Source organism: Brassica napus, chromosome C9 (assembly GCF_020379485.1).
Source record: "Brassica napus cultivar Da-Ae chromosome C9, Da-Ae, whole genome shotgun sequence".
In the NCBI taxonomy this organism is placed as follows: Eukaryota; Viridiplantae; Streptophyta; class Magnoliopsida; order Brassicales; family Brassicaceae; genus Brassica; species Brassica napus.
In genome coordinates, this window is record NC_063452.1 from 27,550,408 (window position 1) to 27,569,786 (window position 19,379).

At 34.3% G+C, this 19,379-nt stretch overlaps 1 protein-coding gene and 1 pseudogene across 1 annotated transcript; one reads left to right on the top strand and one right to left on the bottom strand.

Annotated features, from left to right (window-relative positions):
• The first annotated feature begins 3,021 nt into the window (after positions 1-3,021).
• LOC106379576 (mitochondrial pyruvate carrier 3) lies at positions 3,022-4,717 on the top strand. Its single transcript, XM_013819505.3, has 5 exons — positions 3,022-3,195; positions 3,676-3,774; positions 3,928-3,980; positions 4,349-4,422; positions 4,541-4,717. The coding sequence occupies exons 1-5, from the start codon at positions 3,141-3,143 to the stop codon at positions 4,584-4,586; spliced, it is 327 nt and encodes a 108-aa protein (XP_013674959.1). The 5' UTR covers positions 3,022-3,140; the 3' UTR covers positions 4,587-4,717.
• Positions 4,699-8,402, bottom strand: LOC125592837 (annotated as a pseudogene).
• Positions 8,403-19,379: the final 10,977 nt, after the last annotated feature.

The window sequence follows — 19,379 nt, forward strand, 5'->3', positions numbered from 1 at the left end:
AATGCTTTAAATGCCTTACAACTTTCTCTCTCTGTTCTCTACTAGAAAACTTTAATCGTCATAGTTCGTCTACCATATTTCTTTTTGTTTTTTGAATGTACATATTCGATCTACAGATCGATCTTCTGTTTCCGGTTGCGGATCCTACTTTCGCTTGGCAATTTTTGGTGTGTTTTCGTTCAACCAAATCAGAGCTGTTCTCTGATTTTGCGTTGATACTTTCTCTCTTCATGCAAAATCTAATCGCTAAATCCCGGAACTTATGTTCGTCTTATGGTGCAAGCCGAGTGCTAGATCTCTTCCATGGGGGCGTAATCGTATCTTCCTGTAAAGATATGGTAGGAAGTGGCCCCCTTTGGTTGAAGAATCGAAGGTGTTGGATTCGTCTGGTTGATTTGAAGCAGATTAAGTAAAGTTAGGGTTTCCTTGAAACGTCCTGACATATGATCTGTTTTTAGATCCATCGGATTTTCCCAGGAGTTAAAGATCGGCGACCACTCTGAGATCAAACTATAAGAACCGGCGAGCTTTGTGTGAGGGTTTCAAGGTAGATTCGAAGGAAGCGGTGGAGCTCATGCGTCTTATCCGAAACGTTTGCCGGAGAGATGATCGGAAGATAGACCGCCGGTGAGAAGATTGAAGTCGAGTCGAGAAACTTCTTGTCGTTTCATTACTCAATCCAATAGTTAACACGTGTATCCACGTGTTTGTTTAGGAGGTGTTATTGGTTTATATATTTTGATTGATTTAGAAATCCATATAGTATTTATAAATTCAAGTAAAATATGCAAATCCGGAGGTTTTCTCTTGGATTTGAGTCTTTGTATTTTTAACTAAAAAAATCCAAACAAATCCATTCAAATCCATTATAAAATCAAATATATTAGTAAATCCGTACGATTGAATAACACTGATACATAATTTATTAATCATTAAACCAATAACACATGATTTTAATACATATTTGAAAATCATAGAACCAATAACACTAGGTTTAGTTCGGATTTTCAAATCTATTAAAATACAACAACCAATAACCCCTACTTAATTTTGAAGTTGTCCTCTTTTGTTTTGTAATCAAGTTATAAAATGAGTTGTAATAGGCCTTCGAGTTACCTTGTTTGGGCTATAAGCCTTTAATAGAAATGTTGACAAAAAAAAAAAACCAATGCTTTAAACAAGTCAAGTCAAACCAAAATCAAATACTTAAACTGACAGACTTGTTTTTCTTTTAATTTTGTTAATTTCTGCAATTTAATAAAATCAAATCAAAACACTCAACAAACGCATAGTATGATTCGGATCAGAGCAGTCAACAACTAGCGATCCATGATCATAACTCTTTCTCCTTCTGAATACCTGTATTTTCATAGTACTTCTAACAAATATCAGAATTAGTAAGAGAAATTGATTTTAAAGTATTTTAACTCAGAAACAACTCTAAAAAATAGAGAATAATCTGATTGAATCGAATGATTTTCCATCATAATCATTTCTTCAATTCCGATCCAGCACCTTTTTGTTGATATTGATGGATCTGTTCTTAAAAAACTTTTAACAAATATCAGTATTGTTAGTGCAAAAGCATAAACAGTATTTAAAGATTTAAGAGTATAGGAACCTTATTTTACTACCATAGGACAACTGATATTTGTAAAGAATAATAAGAACATAAATTAAAATTACAATATCGAAATAAAAGAATAAAGAAGAATTGCAGAGTCGAGATGGTTAATCTATTTCCTTAAATCTTTAAACGTCCCGTAGTGTTACGGTTTCATAGCGCTCAGATTCCCGAGATACAACTATAACATTGTTTCTGTTTACCATCACCGAAAAACAGAATCTATCGAACCTTTTGTGTCGTACTCTCAGACTAAAAAAAAAAGAAAATACTAGCATAACTATTCTGAGTGGGAGAATTGTGTCTTGATTGCATGAATGTGTGTTCTAGAGAATATGACTTGCTTCCCTTTTTTTTTTTTTGACATCAACTTGCTTCCTTTTTATAATCAACTAAAAGGGTCCAACACTAAGTCATAAATGGACCATTGAATCACGTCAAATGTCATAAAGAATATTCATTCCTTTTGACCATTTTCATAACGTTAACATTCAAGAAAAGATATTGTAAATTTGACTAAATCAAACACCAATAACAATTTCTTTAATGAGTTATATTTTATATGAAAACAAACATATAAAATTTTCATGAATAAGATTTAAGTATAAATCCACATTCAAACCCAAATATTCATTGAGACATTTTGCTAGGTTTTATACTTAGCCAAATCTAAAGTTTTATAAATTATAAAACTGTCACATTGGATCTCCATTTCTCATTCACAACAACTCTTATTTTGATAAGTAGTTACACTACTTCATAGTGTTTACGGTTATTCTGCCGAACGTCTTCGTCCGGAATCTTACCGAAAATGGTCTAAAACCATTTCGTCAAAAAACGAGTTCCAACACAAAGTCAATTAGAAGACCCCGATCATTCCAAGAGTCAAACCAGAACATAGCAGTTTGGCCATTTCCCACTTCAGGAAATCGACCAACATATCTTTGATTTGGATCATACTTCTAACAGTTTTAGATAGTCCAGGAGAGTCTTCCATAATCCAAAATGGCTTCCTGTGAAACACGTTTGTCTTCAGCCAACTAACCCAAAGAGACCTTATATTTGTAAACAGGTTCCACACATGCTTAAGTCTGAAAACCATCTCAAACTCTTCCAGCAATCTGATACCCAAACCACCTTCCTTCTTAGGCTTACATATGTCTTTCCAAGCTACGCCTCTCTAGCAGATGAAGACTTGTTTTTCCATAAAATTGCTGCACAAAGAGAGTCTATTTTGGCATAGAACAACTTTGGCAAGACAAACACAGAGCTCCAGAAATTGACTTTTCCATAAATCACCGAGGTGATCAACCTTATTTGCGAATATCTTTATTTTTATATGGTAGTTTCTTTAAAATACTATTATTTACGAATTATTCTGCTAATAAACGTCACGATAGTTAAGTATGGTTTTGTCAGATGTCTTGAGTAATAACTAATAAGAATAGTATGTCTCGCAAGAATGTATAGAGGCGATTTCTTGAGAGAATTTTGAGGAATTTCCAGAGAAAATCAAATGGCAACGACGAAGCTTCAAGCTCTCTGGAATCACCCAGCAGGACCTAAGACAAGTCAGTCCGATCGAATACTTTACTTTGTTTTCCTAGCGTTGACTTTTTAGATTCTTGCTCTCTGTGAGACTTTGATCATCGACTTTTTGATTATTAAGCGATGCATAATTTTTTTTTGTATTTTCCTTTATAAACGAGTTTCTCTCTGCATCAGTTCAAAGTTTTGAACCTAATGATGTATTGATAATTGATATGTCATATGTTGCTATGAACCTTGACTATGTAGAAATCTTGATTGATGGTATACCCTTTCCTCGAATATAGGTTTGATGATATCTTGATAATATCCTGAGTTTTAATTGAGGGCTTCCTCCAAAAAAATGCACTTTAAACCATCTCTAATAACTTGATTTTATATCAATATGCAACATCGAAATCGCGTGTATTTCTTAAGTGGATTCTAATTTTAATCAAGAAAATGCATACATCGGTTAGTTTGATCACAACCTGAATTGTTAAATTGTTTTGTGATAATTTCAGTTCATTTCTGGGCTCCAACTTTCAAGTGGGGTATAAGCATTGCTAACATTGTAGACTTTCAGAAACCTCCGGAGACACTTTCATACCCTCAACAAATGGGTATATACTCTTCTTATGTCCTTCATGTTCTTGTGTCCGGCTCTGTATTTCTTTACTCTGTATAGTCTCTTACAGCTTTCTTCTATGTTCATATAATTCCTCATATCACTTTGATTATGCCTCTATCTTCTGTATGCTCTCTATATTGTTCAGTGATCACAACCACTGGACTCATTTGGTCACGCTACAGCACTGTAGTCACTCCGGTATGATGGCTTTTAAGACTCCTGATGGTATCTATATATATTTACATTTTTTTTCCTTTGCTCATGTTCTAAATCGTTAGTGGATGACTAGCAATATCATCGGTTGGGTATCTTGTATAGTATGTTAACTATAATAATAATAATAAAAGTAAGTTATGAATGAAATTTTAAGAACAAAGAAAATTGAACCATTCTTAACTTGACACTAACTTTAAGAGTTTCTCATAACTGTTTGGGAGTATTTCAAGCAATATACTTTTCTTGTTTTCTTTCTTTGTTTTTTACTCTTTTTTAATGTAAAGAACTTATGAGAGATTCAACAAGATACGCCGCCTACTAATTATTCTCTTATGATTTTGTTATTACAGAAAAACTGGAATCTTTTTAGCGTTAGTCTTGCTACTGCAGCGACGGGTGTATACCAACTTACTCGTAAAATCAAGTAAGATTTGCATTAACAATCCTTTCTTCTAATGGACAAAGCTTGATTGCAACTTACATCATGGTTTCAAACTTCACGAATGAGGCTAATACCTTTTGTTTTTCTTTGTGGTTTACAGACACGATTATGCATCTGAAACAGGCCATGTTGTTGCCAAAGAATGACGATGATGAAGCCATTGTGATTCTTAAATAAATAAATAAAGATTATTCAAAGATATCATCATGTCAACGCTTGCTTTTGTACGATGACTGTATTAGTTTCCCACACACTTTATTACAGTTCCTTCATCTTATCTGGAGTCTGAACCACAAGAAGAACATCAAACTGACACAAACTAGAGCGTCTTGGAGAGTCAAAGCGTTGCTTCAAGACTTCGAGGTGGTGCTTCTCTCCATCAGACACATTCAAACGTAGAACAAGATTCTTGAGTGATGTCGCGTTGCCTAGAAAGTATCTAACCACTTCCTCTTCTCTTGCTTTCTCCGTGATCGGGCTTTCAATATCAACATATTCAAGAGAAGATACCAAACAAAAAGACAGCACTTTCGAAAAACTATTTACCACTGCCTCTAAATTATTACCCTTAACCAGTTTCTGCAACCACATAAAAATTGACAAAACAAAACCAAAAAAAAATTAATAAGCAGATGAACAAACAAAAAAAAAAATAATAAGCAGATGAACAAACAAAAAAAAACTTTCTTGGGTAAGAAGTTTCAAAGTTTAAAGCAAAAGTCATTACCAAGGTCAAGTGTCTTAGATTCGGGCAGCTCTCAAGAACGAAGGGTAGTAACTCAAAAGAGTACTCTAACCAAGTAGTAGCACGCAGACGGCTCAAGTTACGAAATTTAGGTAGTGGGTTCATGCCCTGGAGACAATAGATTAACTGCAAGCAAAGAGAAAAAGTCAATATAACAGAGAGAGAGAGAGAGAGAGAGAGAGAGAGAGAGAGAGAGAGAGAGAGAGAGAGAGAGAGAGAGAGAGAGAGAGAGAGAGAGAGAGAGAGAGAGAGAGAGAGAGAGAGAATAGATTAGAGCTTTGGCCTAAGTTTGATAACATACCCCAAGAGTATACCATGAGAGTGTCATATCTTTTACGGCTGAAAAATTATTGATCAGATAATAGATGATATTTCTTTCGGAAAAGTCATAATCCTTCGGCTCAAAGACAACCTCAATGTCAACCTTGACATGGTCACTCAAGCCTCGGCGTATCAAGAACCACATCGTGAGGAAATATAACATGTTCTAAGCACATAACCTTGAGACAAGGTAAGGAAAGAGACTCAAAATCATTCAGCTTTACGGAATAGAGCTTTAAGGATACCAGTGCCTCACACACGGGAAGGGTTAAGGGTATCTCAGTGTCCTTATAACACACGACTTAAAAAATATGTTGAATCTTGTGCTTGGTTACTTTATCAAGGCATGGCTCATAAAGAGAGGCATCTTTGTCAGAGTCATCTTGTTCAATAATGCATAGCTTGAATTCACTCAAGCTCTTGAAATTTAGAAGAAACTCGTTGATGAAATCCACACACACTTTGTCACTTGGGAAATCTGAGCTCACTAAATCTAAACTAGGAACCCACTTCCAGAGACCTCTCCATCTGGAAGACAAAACACTTGTACAAACAGCTTCCTTAGTCGTAAGAAAGCTGAGTATATGACATAGCAAGGAGTCAGGTAATAAGCTTATTCTATCTTTCCATATGCTTGCACTCTCTTCAAGTGACATTTGTAAGAGACCCAACCTGATATTACAAAAAAACGTTATCACAAATTCAAGATATAATAATTGGAAACCCTAACTTTTTTTTTTTTTTTGGCTGACCAAAAGCTAACAAACCCTAAGTGTCAAATAATAATGCAAAATCATTAGTAGGATCGTCAAAAAAAAAAATTATTGACGTATCATTCATCAGATTGGTGAAGTGGAAACTAACAAGTTACGGACTGCGGAATATCGACCGTTCCAGACTTCAAGCGTAGAAGAACTTGCCGCCGGTTCTGTAATACTTTTATCAGTGGATCCAAACTTCTTGATTGTGAGTGTCAACATTTTTATAAGAAATTTAGTTGCCCATTCATCGTAGGGTGAAATAGTCTTGCGCTCTGTATCGGTGTTTGCTTCCGTTATAGACATCTTCCACAGATAAGATCAAAGAACAAGCGGAGACATGAAAGAAGGCTAGAGTACCAGACACGAAATAACTTCGACTCTATTCTGAATAGCTTGAATATGGGACTTGACCTAACTTAATGTATTTATTTATACAGCTCTATACAAGGCCGGTATTGGGCTAGCGCCCGTCAGCCAGGGTTTAGGCGCAAGATTTATATATATATATATTGTAAAAACACCAAACTTCAAAGGATCTAAGGGCTTCTAATGATTTTAGAAAAATAAGAAAAATACAAAATTAAGAGAAAGAATATCCATAAGTTCTTGATTAAGTCTCTGAAATTAAGATTTAACTTAGGGTTTGTTAGCTTGATTAGAAAAAATAGTTTAATTAAGACTAACTTTGTGATAACGTTTAATTAGAAAGAATATCCATAAGTTCTCTGATTTAATTTCAGAGATTTAACTAAGGTAGAATCTAATTAGTTTAATTATTTAATTTTAATTAAAATTTAATAATTTACTTATAAGATCTTAAAATAATACTCCATTCGTTTCACTTTATTTGTCGTTTTAGACTTATGCACACTGATTAAGAAAACATTTAATTTTGTACATTTTCAAAATAAAAACATCATTACCCATACATCTAACCATATTTCAACCAATAAAAAAATAAAAAAAAAAATCTTATTAATAAATGTTGCATTGAAATCATAAAACAACACTTATTTTGAAACAAAAATTTTCGACATTTAAATTGAAATTGGGAGTAATATTTTGGTGTTAATAACTTTCTTTCAAGAACTCATGCGTTAACGTTACTTTAATCTTAAACTATCTCAAACATAAAAATATTAATAATCTAAATTTAAGTTAATAAATAATTAAATTTTAAATCATTAAATAAGCTCAGCAAATCAGAAAGTAACGCATGTAACTAAGTCTAAATTTTTTTTGTTGGAGTTCTGATTCAAGAACTTTTTTTTTCTTTTTCTTTCTACTTTTCATAATTCTTTTTAGTTAAATAATCATTATATATTCTTACATTTTTTTATCGACTAATAATTGCATTAATAATAGAAAGAAAGGGGCTCAGCCCAAACCATGGCCATTACGGATTCAAGTTGAAAAGAGGAGCCTACGGCAGACGAAGGATTACGAAGAACCGACTTCGAAAACAAATCAGCTCTCATATTTTTTTATCGAAATACGAAAGAGAAAGAGATAGATGAAAACAAAGCTGTGAAGGCTTTGATATCAACTACAATACCAAAGATCTGGCACTAACGAGCGTATGATTGTCCGTAAAAACCGATAGACTTTCAAGACCGATAGAGATTGCATGTCGGAGGCTTGATCTACAGGCGAGGACTTCTGCTATAAGAAGGGAGAACTTTTATAGGCGAGGGCTTCTGCTTGAGATACTCTTACATAATTGTTTAAATATCTCCATTGGGGTTGCCTTTATAATATACTAGGTGATGATCCGCGCCCTGGATGAATGGATTAAAAGACATTATAAATTTTAATCTATAACTACTGAAAAGGTTAAAAGAAAAAGTGGCATATTATACAAGGTATAAATTAGCAGAAGTAACGTTTGATATACAGATTAATGAAAAAAAAAACAATTTGGGATTGAAAATTAACTGGAGTTTTCAGTCAAAAAAAGTTTACTCGAATATTCGGGTAATGATAATCTTATTATGGTCGAGAAACGGTAATTTTCCTATTATCTAAGTTGTATCGTTATATTTTATTAAAATTATACTGGTTCCGGGGTATATAAAGATTGTAAAAGAATAAAAATAAATTGAAGTAAATAATATTAGTTGGAAAGAAAAAGCGAAAAAAAGTAAATAATTTCACTACAAGAAAACGTGCCCATAACAACGAAGATTTACGACGAAAATATTTCGTCGTAAATTTACATGGTGTTTACAACGCAGTTACGAGGAATCCAACTTTCGTCGTAAACGCCATGTAAATTTACGACGAATAATGTTCGTCGTAAAATCTATGTAAGTTTACGACGAAAGTACGTGGAATGAGAAATACGTCGTAATCATTACATCGACATTACAACGAAACATGTTACCGTTATATTTAGGTGAAAACGTGTATTCAATATGCTTTAACTTACCTAATTTCGTCGTAAAGTCGTTGTAAATATTATGTTAAAACCATGTAAAATCCATGTAAAACATTCCTTGTAAAATCGTTGTTATATTTCAACTACACAACTCGAAAATTTCTCTATATATATGTCATTTCCCACAACTCTCTTCCTCACAACACACAAACGGAAAAAAAAAAATCCGAAAAAATCAGAAAAAAAGGATTTCAAAAAAAAATCTAAGAAAAAAATGGCCGGTGGCGGTAGTATTTACGAGTTACGGAGTTGGATGTATTTGCACAAAGATTCCGACGGGAGGGTGACGAACGCATTTCTGAGCGGGCTAGAGACATTCATGCACCAGGCGGGCTGTACACCGATCACGCAAGAAAGCGTAAGATGTTCTGCCCCTGTCGGAAATGCAAGAATTCAAAATTTGCACGTAGTGAAACTGTATGAAAGCAATTAGTAAACAGAAGATTTACACCACAGTACTACATTTGGTATCAACATGGAGAGGGTTATGGGGGAAATGAAGCTAGTAGTAGTAATAATAATTTTGAGGATGGTCATCATAGTGAAAAATCGAATCATTTGCATAATGAATATAATTATCATCAAGATCAGGAGCAGATGGTATATCATGATAGGGTTCAAGATATGATTAGTGATGCATTTTTAGAAACAACTACAACAATAGCCGATGGAACTGGAAATGCAGAAGAACCTAATTTGGATGCAAAAAGGTTTTATGAAATGCTAGATACTGCAAATCAACCAATCTACACTGGTTGTAGAGAAGGTCTCTCTAAATTGTCTCTAGCAGCTAGGATGATGAATATTAAAACGGATCATAATTTACCTGAGAATTGCATGGATGCATGGGCAGAGTTGTTTAAAGAGTATTTGCCAGAAGACAACGTGTCTGCTGAATCTTATTATGAGATTCAGAAATTGGTTTATAGTCTTGGGTTGCCTTCGGAGATGATTGATGTTTGCATCGACAACTGCATGATCTACTGGAAAGAAGATGACAAGTTAGAAGAGTGTCGATTCTGCAAAAAACCACGATTCAAACCGCAAGGCCGTGGGAGGAATAGGGTACCGTACCAAAGGATGTGGTACCTACCAATTACAGACAGATTGAAAAGATTATATCAATCTGAGAGGACTGCTGCGTCGATGAGGTGGCATGCGGAACATGTCCAGAGAGATGGTGAGGTTGCACATCCATCAGACGCAAGAGCGTGGAAACATTTCAACAAGGTACACGCAGATTTTGCTACAAATATTCGGAATGTCTATCTTGGGTTATGCACCGATGGATTTAGTCCATTTGGAATGTCTGGTAGACAATATTCTTTGTGGCCAGTCATTCTTACGCCGTACAATTTACCGCCGGATATGTGCATGGAACAAGAATTTCTATTTTTGACCATATTAATCCCTGGGCCGAAGCATCCAAAACGGTCTCTTGATGTTTTTCTTCAACCGTTGATAGAAGAGCTAAAGCAATTGTGGTCAGAAGGGGTGAGGACGTACGATTGTTCCTTGAAAAACAATTTTACGATGCGAGCAGTTCTGCTGTGGACGATAAGTGATTTCCCTGCTTATGGGATGTTGTCTGGCTGGACAACACATGGAAGATTATCTTGTCCATATTGTCTTGGATCGACGGATGCTTTTCAACTGAAGAATGGTAGGAAGAGTTGTTGGTTTGATTGTCATCGTCACTTTCTTCCACTTGCCCATCCGTACAGAAGAAATAAGACATTGTTTCGGCACAAAAAAATTGTCAGAGACGGTCCTCCTCCATATCTCACCGGCCAGCAGATCGAATCAGACATTGATTATTACGGAGCTCAGGAAACAGTTAAAGTTGGAGGAAATTGGCATGTTCCTGGAAATATGCCTGATGGGTATGGTGTCCCTCACAATTGGCATAAGAAGAGTATATTTTGGGAGCTACCCTATTGGAAGGATCTTCTCTTACGCCACAATCTGGATGTCATGCATATTGAGAAGAACTTTTTTGAGAACATCATGAATACATTACTTAACGTCCCTGGGAAGACAAAAGATAACAAAAAGTCAAGGATAGACTTACCTGATATTTGCTCAAGAAGTGAGTTACATATCAAGAGCAATGGAAATGTTCCTGTTCCCATCTTCCGGTTGTCATCAGAAGCCAAAACAACCTTGTTTGACTGGGTTGCATCAGAAGTTAAGTTTCCTGATGGTTATGTTTCAAATCTGTCAAGATGTGTTGAACGAGGTCAAAAGTTTTCCGGAATGAAGAGTCATGATTGTCATGTGTTTATGCAACGACTACTTCCATTTGCTTTTGCCGAGCTCCTTCCAGCAAATGTCCATGAAGCACTTACAGGTAATTATAATTTTATAATATATATATACATATGTTATGAAATGTTATTAATTTGATTACTTTTGCAATATACAGCCATCGGCGCATTTTTCAGAGATCTTAGCACACGTACGTTTAAGGAAGAAGTCATCGAACAACTTCATCATAACATTCCGATCATATTGTGCAACCTGGAGAAGATATTTCCTCCTTCATTTTTTGACGTCATGGAGCATCTAGTTGTCCACCTACCGTATGAAGCATTGCTTCGTGGACCTGTTCACAACGGATGGATGTATCCGTATGAGCGACAGATGAAACATTTGAAGGGGAAAGCAAGAAATCTTGCAAAGGTGGAAGGTTCAATAGTTGCGGGGAGTTTGACAGCCGAAACATCTAACTTCACATCATACTACTTTGCTCCAACTGTTCGTACGAGAAAAAGAGTTCCTAGAAGATATGATGATGGTGGAGTACCGACATCATATCCAATTGATGGTGTTCCTGACATTTTCTGCGAAATTGCACGGTTTGGTGGTAAAACGAAAGAAGTATGGTGGTCATGTGAAGAGGATAAACATAGTGCCCACACTTATATTCTGCTCAACTGCGAGGATGCAGTGACCCGTTACTTTGAAAGGTAAATATTTTTGTGAATGTTAATTATATGAATTGAAGTTAATTATGTATGACTTGATTATTTGTTTAATTTGCAGCATGTTTGTATCTCAAGTTGAAGAAGCAATACCAGGAATATCTGCAACTGATGTGGACACACGTAAAGATAAGCACTTTGTCAAGTGGTTAAAATCACAGGTACGTAATATATCTCATACATTGATTAATTAAGTAAGTGTTTTGATACTTCAATATTAATTAAGAATATCTGCTTTTTGCAGGTTGATTATGACGATCCTTATTATCCCGTATGGTTTCACGAATTGGTTCAAGGTCCAGTTGCAAAGGTCACCACATCACCTATGTATTTCACACGAGGATTTACCTTTCACACATACGAGTATGGGAGACATCGGGCAACGAGTAATTCCGGAATATGTGTGAAAGGTGAAACGGACTTTACGGGATCTTGCAGGAGATTATTGAAGTGGAATTTCCGGGGTTATTGAAGTTAAAATGCGTCCTCTTCAAATGTGAATGGTTCGATCCTGTTGTGAACCGAGGGATTCGGTATAACAAATTTGGTGTTGTGGATGTCAATTTTGGGAGAAGATACAACAAATTTGAGCCTTTCATTTTAGCTTCATAAGCCGAGCAAGTTAGCTTCCTTCCTTATCCTCGGCTTCGAACTTCTGGGATAAACTGGTTAGCTGCTATCAAAATTACACCTCGTGGACGCATTGTCGCTGGAGAAGAACCGCCCTTGCAAGAAGAAGACGCTATCAGTGAAGTTGAGGTACCAGAACAACCAACTGATGAAATCCTTTTGATCGACCCGCAAAACTTTCAATATGAAGATATTCCCGAAGATGCGACAGATGAAGGACGTGAAGACGAGTTCGAGAGAAGCGACGATGATGATTGTAATGATAGTGATGAGAACGAAAACGATTTAGAGTGATGTAATATTGATGAGAACGAAAACGATTTAGAGTGATGTAATATATGCAACAAATGTTGTATTTCCCTATTGTAACGTATGTTTAAAGAAATATTGGTTTTTTACCATTCTAATGTATGTGTAACAAATGTTGTTTTATATAATATGTATTTCTTTAGTTTTTAAAAAATTATTTGGAGTTTTAGGGTTTTAGAGTTTAAGTTGGAGAAAGAGCAAGAAGTAGTAGAGAAGAAGATATGATGTTAGATGATATGTGACTTTGGGGTTTAGGGATTTCATTCTCGGTGTTTAGGGTTAAGCGTTGTAAAATCGTCGTAAATGGTTATCTATTCCACGTAATTTTGTCGTAAATGGAAAAACGCGGGCCTGGTAACTTCGTCGTAAATCGAAAAACGCGGGCTTGGTAACTTCGTCGTAAATGAAAAAATGCGGGCCTGGTAACTTCGTCGTAATATTACGTCGCGTTTACGACGAATCCTTTTCTATATATTGAGACGCCGAGACGAGGCTTCCTCGTTCATTCCTCCCAAACTCCTCTCCTCTCCCTCTTAGGTACACTCTCTTTCTTTTTTTTTTTTTTTTAAAGTTAGTTTAGGTGATTATTAGTTAGGTAATTAGTTTAGGTGATTAGTTAGGTAATTAGTTTAGGTGATTAGTTAGATGACGGAATACTATAGTTTAGGTGATTAGTTAGGTAACTGAATAATTTTTTAATTATGTCGTCATAATTGATTAAATTTATTTAAATTTTTTTTAGATGGCTCCTAGAAGGAAACCAGCAGCACCTACTTATGCCCAGTTGTTTGGCGATGGTTCCGGTACATCTTCTTCCGGTCCATCGTCTTCCGATGCAGTTCCAGACTCTCAGACTTCTCAGAGAGTTTTTTCGAGTCCTCCTCTTCCACCGCAGATGCCTCCACCTCCTCCTCCAGCGGCTGCACCTCAGCCTGTCCCAGAAGGTGCAGTTCATCCGGATTTGCGTGTGCCTTCATATGCTCCCTTCGCGAGATATACGGTGGAGGATTTGCTTGCCCAGCCTGGACGGGAGGGTTTGGATGTTCTAGACCCCGATAGACCCCGAGGAACTTATTGGTAAGTTATTAATTTTTATTACATTAAAATTTAAATTATTTTTATTTTCTAACGGTTAAATTGTTTTTTTTCAGGTTTGGGGCTAACAACCGTGTTACCCGGAGCGTTTTGGCGACGATTAAGGGTTACTACGACGGGGCATATCCGAACTGGAGGAAAACACCAAATCACGTTAAGATCATGTGGTTTAAATGTTTTGAGGTAAGATTTTTAAATTTAATTAAATTTTCACTTTTAAATATATATATATATTTTTAATATTTATTATTAATTGTAATTTTTTCAAAATTTGTTTCACCAAAAGTGGCATTGGTCTTTGGGGATCATCGAGAGGGTGAAGGCGGAATTCGTTGCAAAGCAAAGATCCTCCTCTGCAACACAGTCTCCGATTGGAAGGACAAGTGGGAGATCTACGGGTATGAGGGAAAGCCCACTGAGCTCACGACGGATGTGTGAGATGGCCTCATCGCCTATTGGGAGCACCCCTCTTCGATCAAAAAGGCCAATTCGTGCTCGGCTTCTCGAAGGACGAAGGATAAAGATGGTCATTTGCCCATGCTTCACAGAACCGGACAAAAACCTCATGCATGAGTCCGTCTAGAAGCTGTAAGTTTTGTTTTAAATATATATTTTAAAATATTCAATTAATATAATTTATAATATTTAATTTAATTTTTTTTGTAGTTCGAGAAGACGGGAGTCTTACCATCTCTGTCTGACCTATTCAAGATGACTCACGCCACATCCGACGGAGTTTTTGTGGATCCTGCATCTGAGAAACTCTTCCAAGCAGTGGCTGGTCGGATTGAAGAACGGGAGACGCAACTAACCCGGGAGTCTCCCGATGGATTACCAGTCACATTGTCCACCGAAGAGGTCGACAGAATCTTCGAAGAGGTACAACTTAAAATTTTTGTTTACATTATTTTAAATATTTTAACATAATTAACTATATTAATATATGTTTTGATTTTATAGGTGGCTCCTAAAAAGAAGGGACGGATAGTCGGTATAGGCTCTGTTAACGAAGTTGCAAGGGCAACTTCGTCATACACTTCGAGACGGGATGAAGAGACTACTGAGATGAAGGCTCGAATGGATAGCCAGCAGGTTCGTTTAGACTCTCTTGAGGATTTGCTAGACGTGATGGCCTTGGAAAACCCGGTTATCCAGAGAATGTTGAGTGAGAGACGAGCCGCTCTTGGGTTGCCAGTACGAGATCCCCAAGAGTCCGATCCAACCCGTCAACAGCCGAGCAACCCGATCAACTACTTCGAGAATATGTAGTTTTTTTTATATTTCTGTTTGTATTATGAATTTAAATATTATTGTATGACTTTTTAAATGACTTTTTAAAATATGTTTTTCAATTTCATATTTTGTTTTAAAATTTAAATTATTTTAAATTCTGAATATTAAATATAAATTAAAATTTATTATATACTAATTAATAATAATATAATAAGAAACGATGTAAACTCCTTGTAAATATTACATGGAGTTTACATCGAATGTTTACGAGTGATTAACATCGAAAGATTTACGAGGGTTTTACATCGAAATGTTTACGAGTGATTTACAACGAAAGTATTTACGTGTGCTTTACATCGAAATCATTACGTGGGCTTTACGACGAAATCTTGCGTGTCGTTTACGACGAATTCTTTCCCTGCGCTTTACGAGGAATATATTTCGTCGTAAACGTAACGAGTCGTTTACGACGAAACCTCCGTTACGACGGACGTTTAACAATGAAACATCTTTCGACGTTAATTCGTCATAACACCCCATTTACGACGAATTTACAACGAATACTGCCCTAGTAAAAAATATGTTTTCTTCTTGTGTTTGAATATACAAATTTAGTGGGGTGATTAGGACTCTAATTTGTAAAAGTGGCTCATTATTGAACCTTAATATTGATTATCACTCAAAATACATATGAGCCTCTTTTAATTTATCTTTTATTTTTTAAAAATATTTTTAATTTATTTTTACTCTTTTACCATAAAATCTGAAATTTAATTACAATCGCATGGAGAATAAAGCTGATACTTGAACATTTAAAAGACAATAGTAAACTTAAAATAAATAGTTGTTATCAATAAAAGACAGCAATTGCATACTGAAATAAACTATAACTCCATATTAAAAAGGAATATAAATAGTGTATATTTTAGTAACAAAATGAGTTTATACACTCATGAACATACCAACACAAAACTTTGGATGAGAAAAACCACGAATGATCCAATGGAAGTTGGCTAGACAAATGTAGTTACAATCATTATATATGTATGGTAGTATTGAAGCATAAACGACCTCCGTTATATATATGTACCAATACTCTTACGTCATTAATGAAATAGTCAACAAAAAAATGAAAATATATATCAATAAATGAAAACTACCTATATGCCATAATCTAAGCTCTCGAAACGAAGATTTTCCTATATTAATATATACTAATTTCTATGCTTTTCCAAGTAAGACAGTATCACAGTGAGTGATAACATCTCTGAATATTTTCTATAACCACATGATATATAGGATTTCCTCTTTTGCAATAAAAAATATTCAGGAATAAAGTGAAGAGAATATTTTACTAATTAAACGGGCAATTGACTTGCCTATAATCAAGTTGATTGTTGCTATGATTGACTAATAGCATCTGTAGGAATATATTACATTCAATGTATATTTAGCCTGATGATCAATTCAATATTTTAAAATTGCTTCTGGTATGAGTGGTCATAGTTACCCAAATTTGATTCATATATTTAATGTTACAATAATGACAATGATTCATAATCAACGTAATGTGTGAAATACCGGTAGGCGATCCACACTTTGACCAGATTTAAAAATAATATGGATACTAGATGATAACTCGCGCGTATGCGCAGGGTGAGTTCTTATAATAATATTTGTTTATGAAATGATTTTAACATTTTGTAACACTAAAATCTTTATCGATTATAAAATGATGAATACAAATGTTGGTCTCTTAAATATATCATCGTCGTTGAAGAGTTAACATATTACATATCATTTTAATTATTTTTAAGACTTCATATGCACAAAACAAAATTAAGTTTTGTGGCTAACACAAATCACCAAAACCAAATAGGCAACATCAATTGTATAATGACGAAGTAAGATTTGGTTTTCTTCTCTCGATTAGTTTACTATTGACTCTCCATAAGTGATTTATTTTTCTAACTCTATAGAATTGTGCTTTCGTTCTCGTCTTTATTTCATTGATATGAGTTAAGTTTCTTTTTTAACTTCTTTTATGAGGTCAGTGAATTATATAAGTGTCAATTAAAAAAATGGACATTTGTAAAAATTAGTTTCACTCCATATACATATCTATGAATCAAAATTTTGAAAAAAATCACTGGCAAACTATATTAACAGGTTAGTGTTCAAATCTAATATATCAAGATGTTATAGACTATAAGTGCAGACTCGAAATATAAATGTTTGTCTAGTATATATTCACCACCTCGGTCTAAAAATCATCTAATTAGAACAACTAAACAAATTACTTATTTCACCAATTCAAGTAATATTTGAATCCGAACGGGTAATATCGGAACCCGAATGGATATCCGAAGATAACCAAACATAAGTATACTTAACTCTATATTTCTAGTTTATTTCTCACTTTTTATTCAAAATATTTATATTAATGATTCTTTTGCTCAAAATTAGATAATATATATATAATTATTGACAAAATCATTTGTTACTCACTTAAAATACATATCAAGTTCTTGTTTCTTGCATTAACAAAAGTTGCATCTAAAATTTCAAAAAACAATTAAATTAGTGTCTTTCTATTTTTAAAGTTTTATCTCCAAACCTATTAATAGTTTAATCTTTTAAAAATTAAATAAATAACCGTTATGTTAAAATATATTTTAAATACAAAAAAATTAAATAATAAATAATTTATTTATTTTTTCTTCAAAACTTAAATATCCAAACCCGACCCAAAATATTTGAACCCGAACATAAAATACCTGAACCCGACTCGGAGTGTAGAAATACCCGAACGGGTTCTAACCTTTATACTGAAATATTCGATACAAACCCGAAAGTGTATCCAAATGGCCACCCCTATGATATATGATCATTTGTATCTTGCTTGAAAAAAAAATATAAACCATTGATCACAAAATTTTTAATGTGGGACTTTTATCATTTTTAGTAATTTATAATCGTTTTTAAAAATTCAAAATATAACATAAAAGAAAAAATCTAATTGTTTTTATTATATGCTTAATGTGATTATTTAATTTCTTTTAATATTATAAAATTAAACAAAAAAGAGAGAGGTTAGAATTTTTTTAATCAAATATGTATTATTCATAATCATTAATTATCATATATATGCTAACAATATTAGGTAATTTCGTAGCTTTTATTTAAGGAAAGAAAATATTCTTTTGTATACTATTAATTAATTTTATAGTTAGTTTAATAAAAAACATAGTATATGTTTATATGGACCGACTTATTTTTCTAACAATTCTAAGAATCATTCTCGTGATGACACGTGGTTACGAAAACATGTTGTAATGCTCCAGGATTAATATACAGGGGATTGGCTTGTGTATTATGTTTCTGACATTTAGGTGACGGTTTCTACGCGCCTGAAGTATTCATACCTTTTTATAATGGTAATAAATAAATAAAAATACATACACTACAAGAAAATATATTTTTTACGAGGGCAATTCAATATTCCTTGTAAATTCGTCGTAAAAGGGGTGTTACGACGAATTAACATCGAAAACCGTTTCGTTGTTAAACGTCCGTAGTAATGGAGGTTTCGTCGTAAACACGTGGTAACGTTTACGAGGAATGCTTTCCTCGTAAAACGGAAGGGAACAGTCCGTCGTAAATGAGACGTAAAATTTTGTTGTAAAGTACTCGTATTATTTCGAGGCAAAGTACTCGTATTATTTCGATGTAAATTCCATGTAACATTTACGAAGATTTTACAATGATGCCCATGTAAGCTCCACGTAAACGTTACGACGATGTTAGGAGGATTTCGTTGTAAATTTCCTGTAAAGTTTACAACGAATTTACATCGTTTCTTACCATTTAATATTAAATTAAAATAATAATATTATTTAAAATTTGAAATTTTAAAAATTTTAAATATAAAATGAGATATGAAAATGAAAACATATTTTTTAAAAATATTTAAAAGTCATAACATAATATTTAAATTCATAATACAAATTGAAACAACAACAAAAACTACTACATATTATCGAAGTAGTCGGTGGCGGTGCTCGGTTGAGAACGGTCTGGATCGGCATCTTCGGGATTTCGTATTGGTATCCCGAGAGCTGCTCGTCTCTCATTTAGTGCTCGCTGCATAGTCGGGTTTCCCACTGTCATCACGTCCAACATATCCTCAAGAGAGTCTAAACAATCCTGCTGGCTATCCTTTCGAGCTCTCATCTGAGAGTTCTCTTCATCCCGTCTCGAAGCTTATAACGAAGTTGCCTTAGCAACTTTGTTAACAGAACCTTTGCCCACTGTCTGTCCCTTTTTTCTAGGAGCCACCTATAAAAACATATTAATATAGCTAAATTTTATCAAATAGTTAAATTTATTTAAATAAATTTATAAAGTTTTACCTCTTCGAAGAT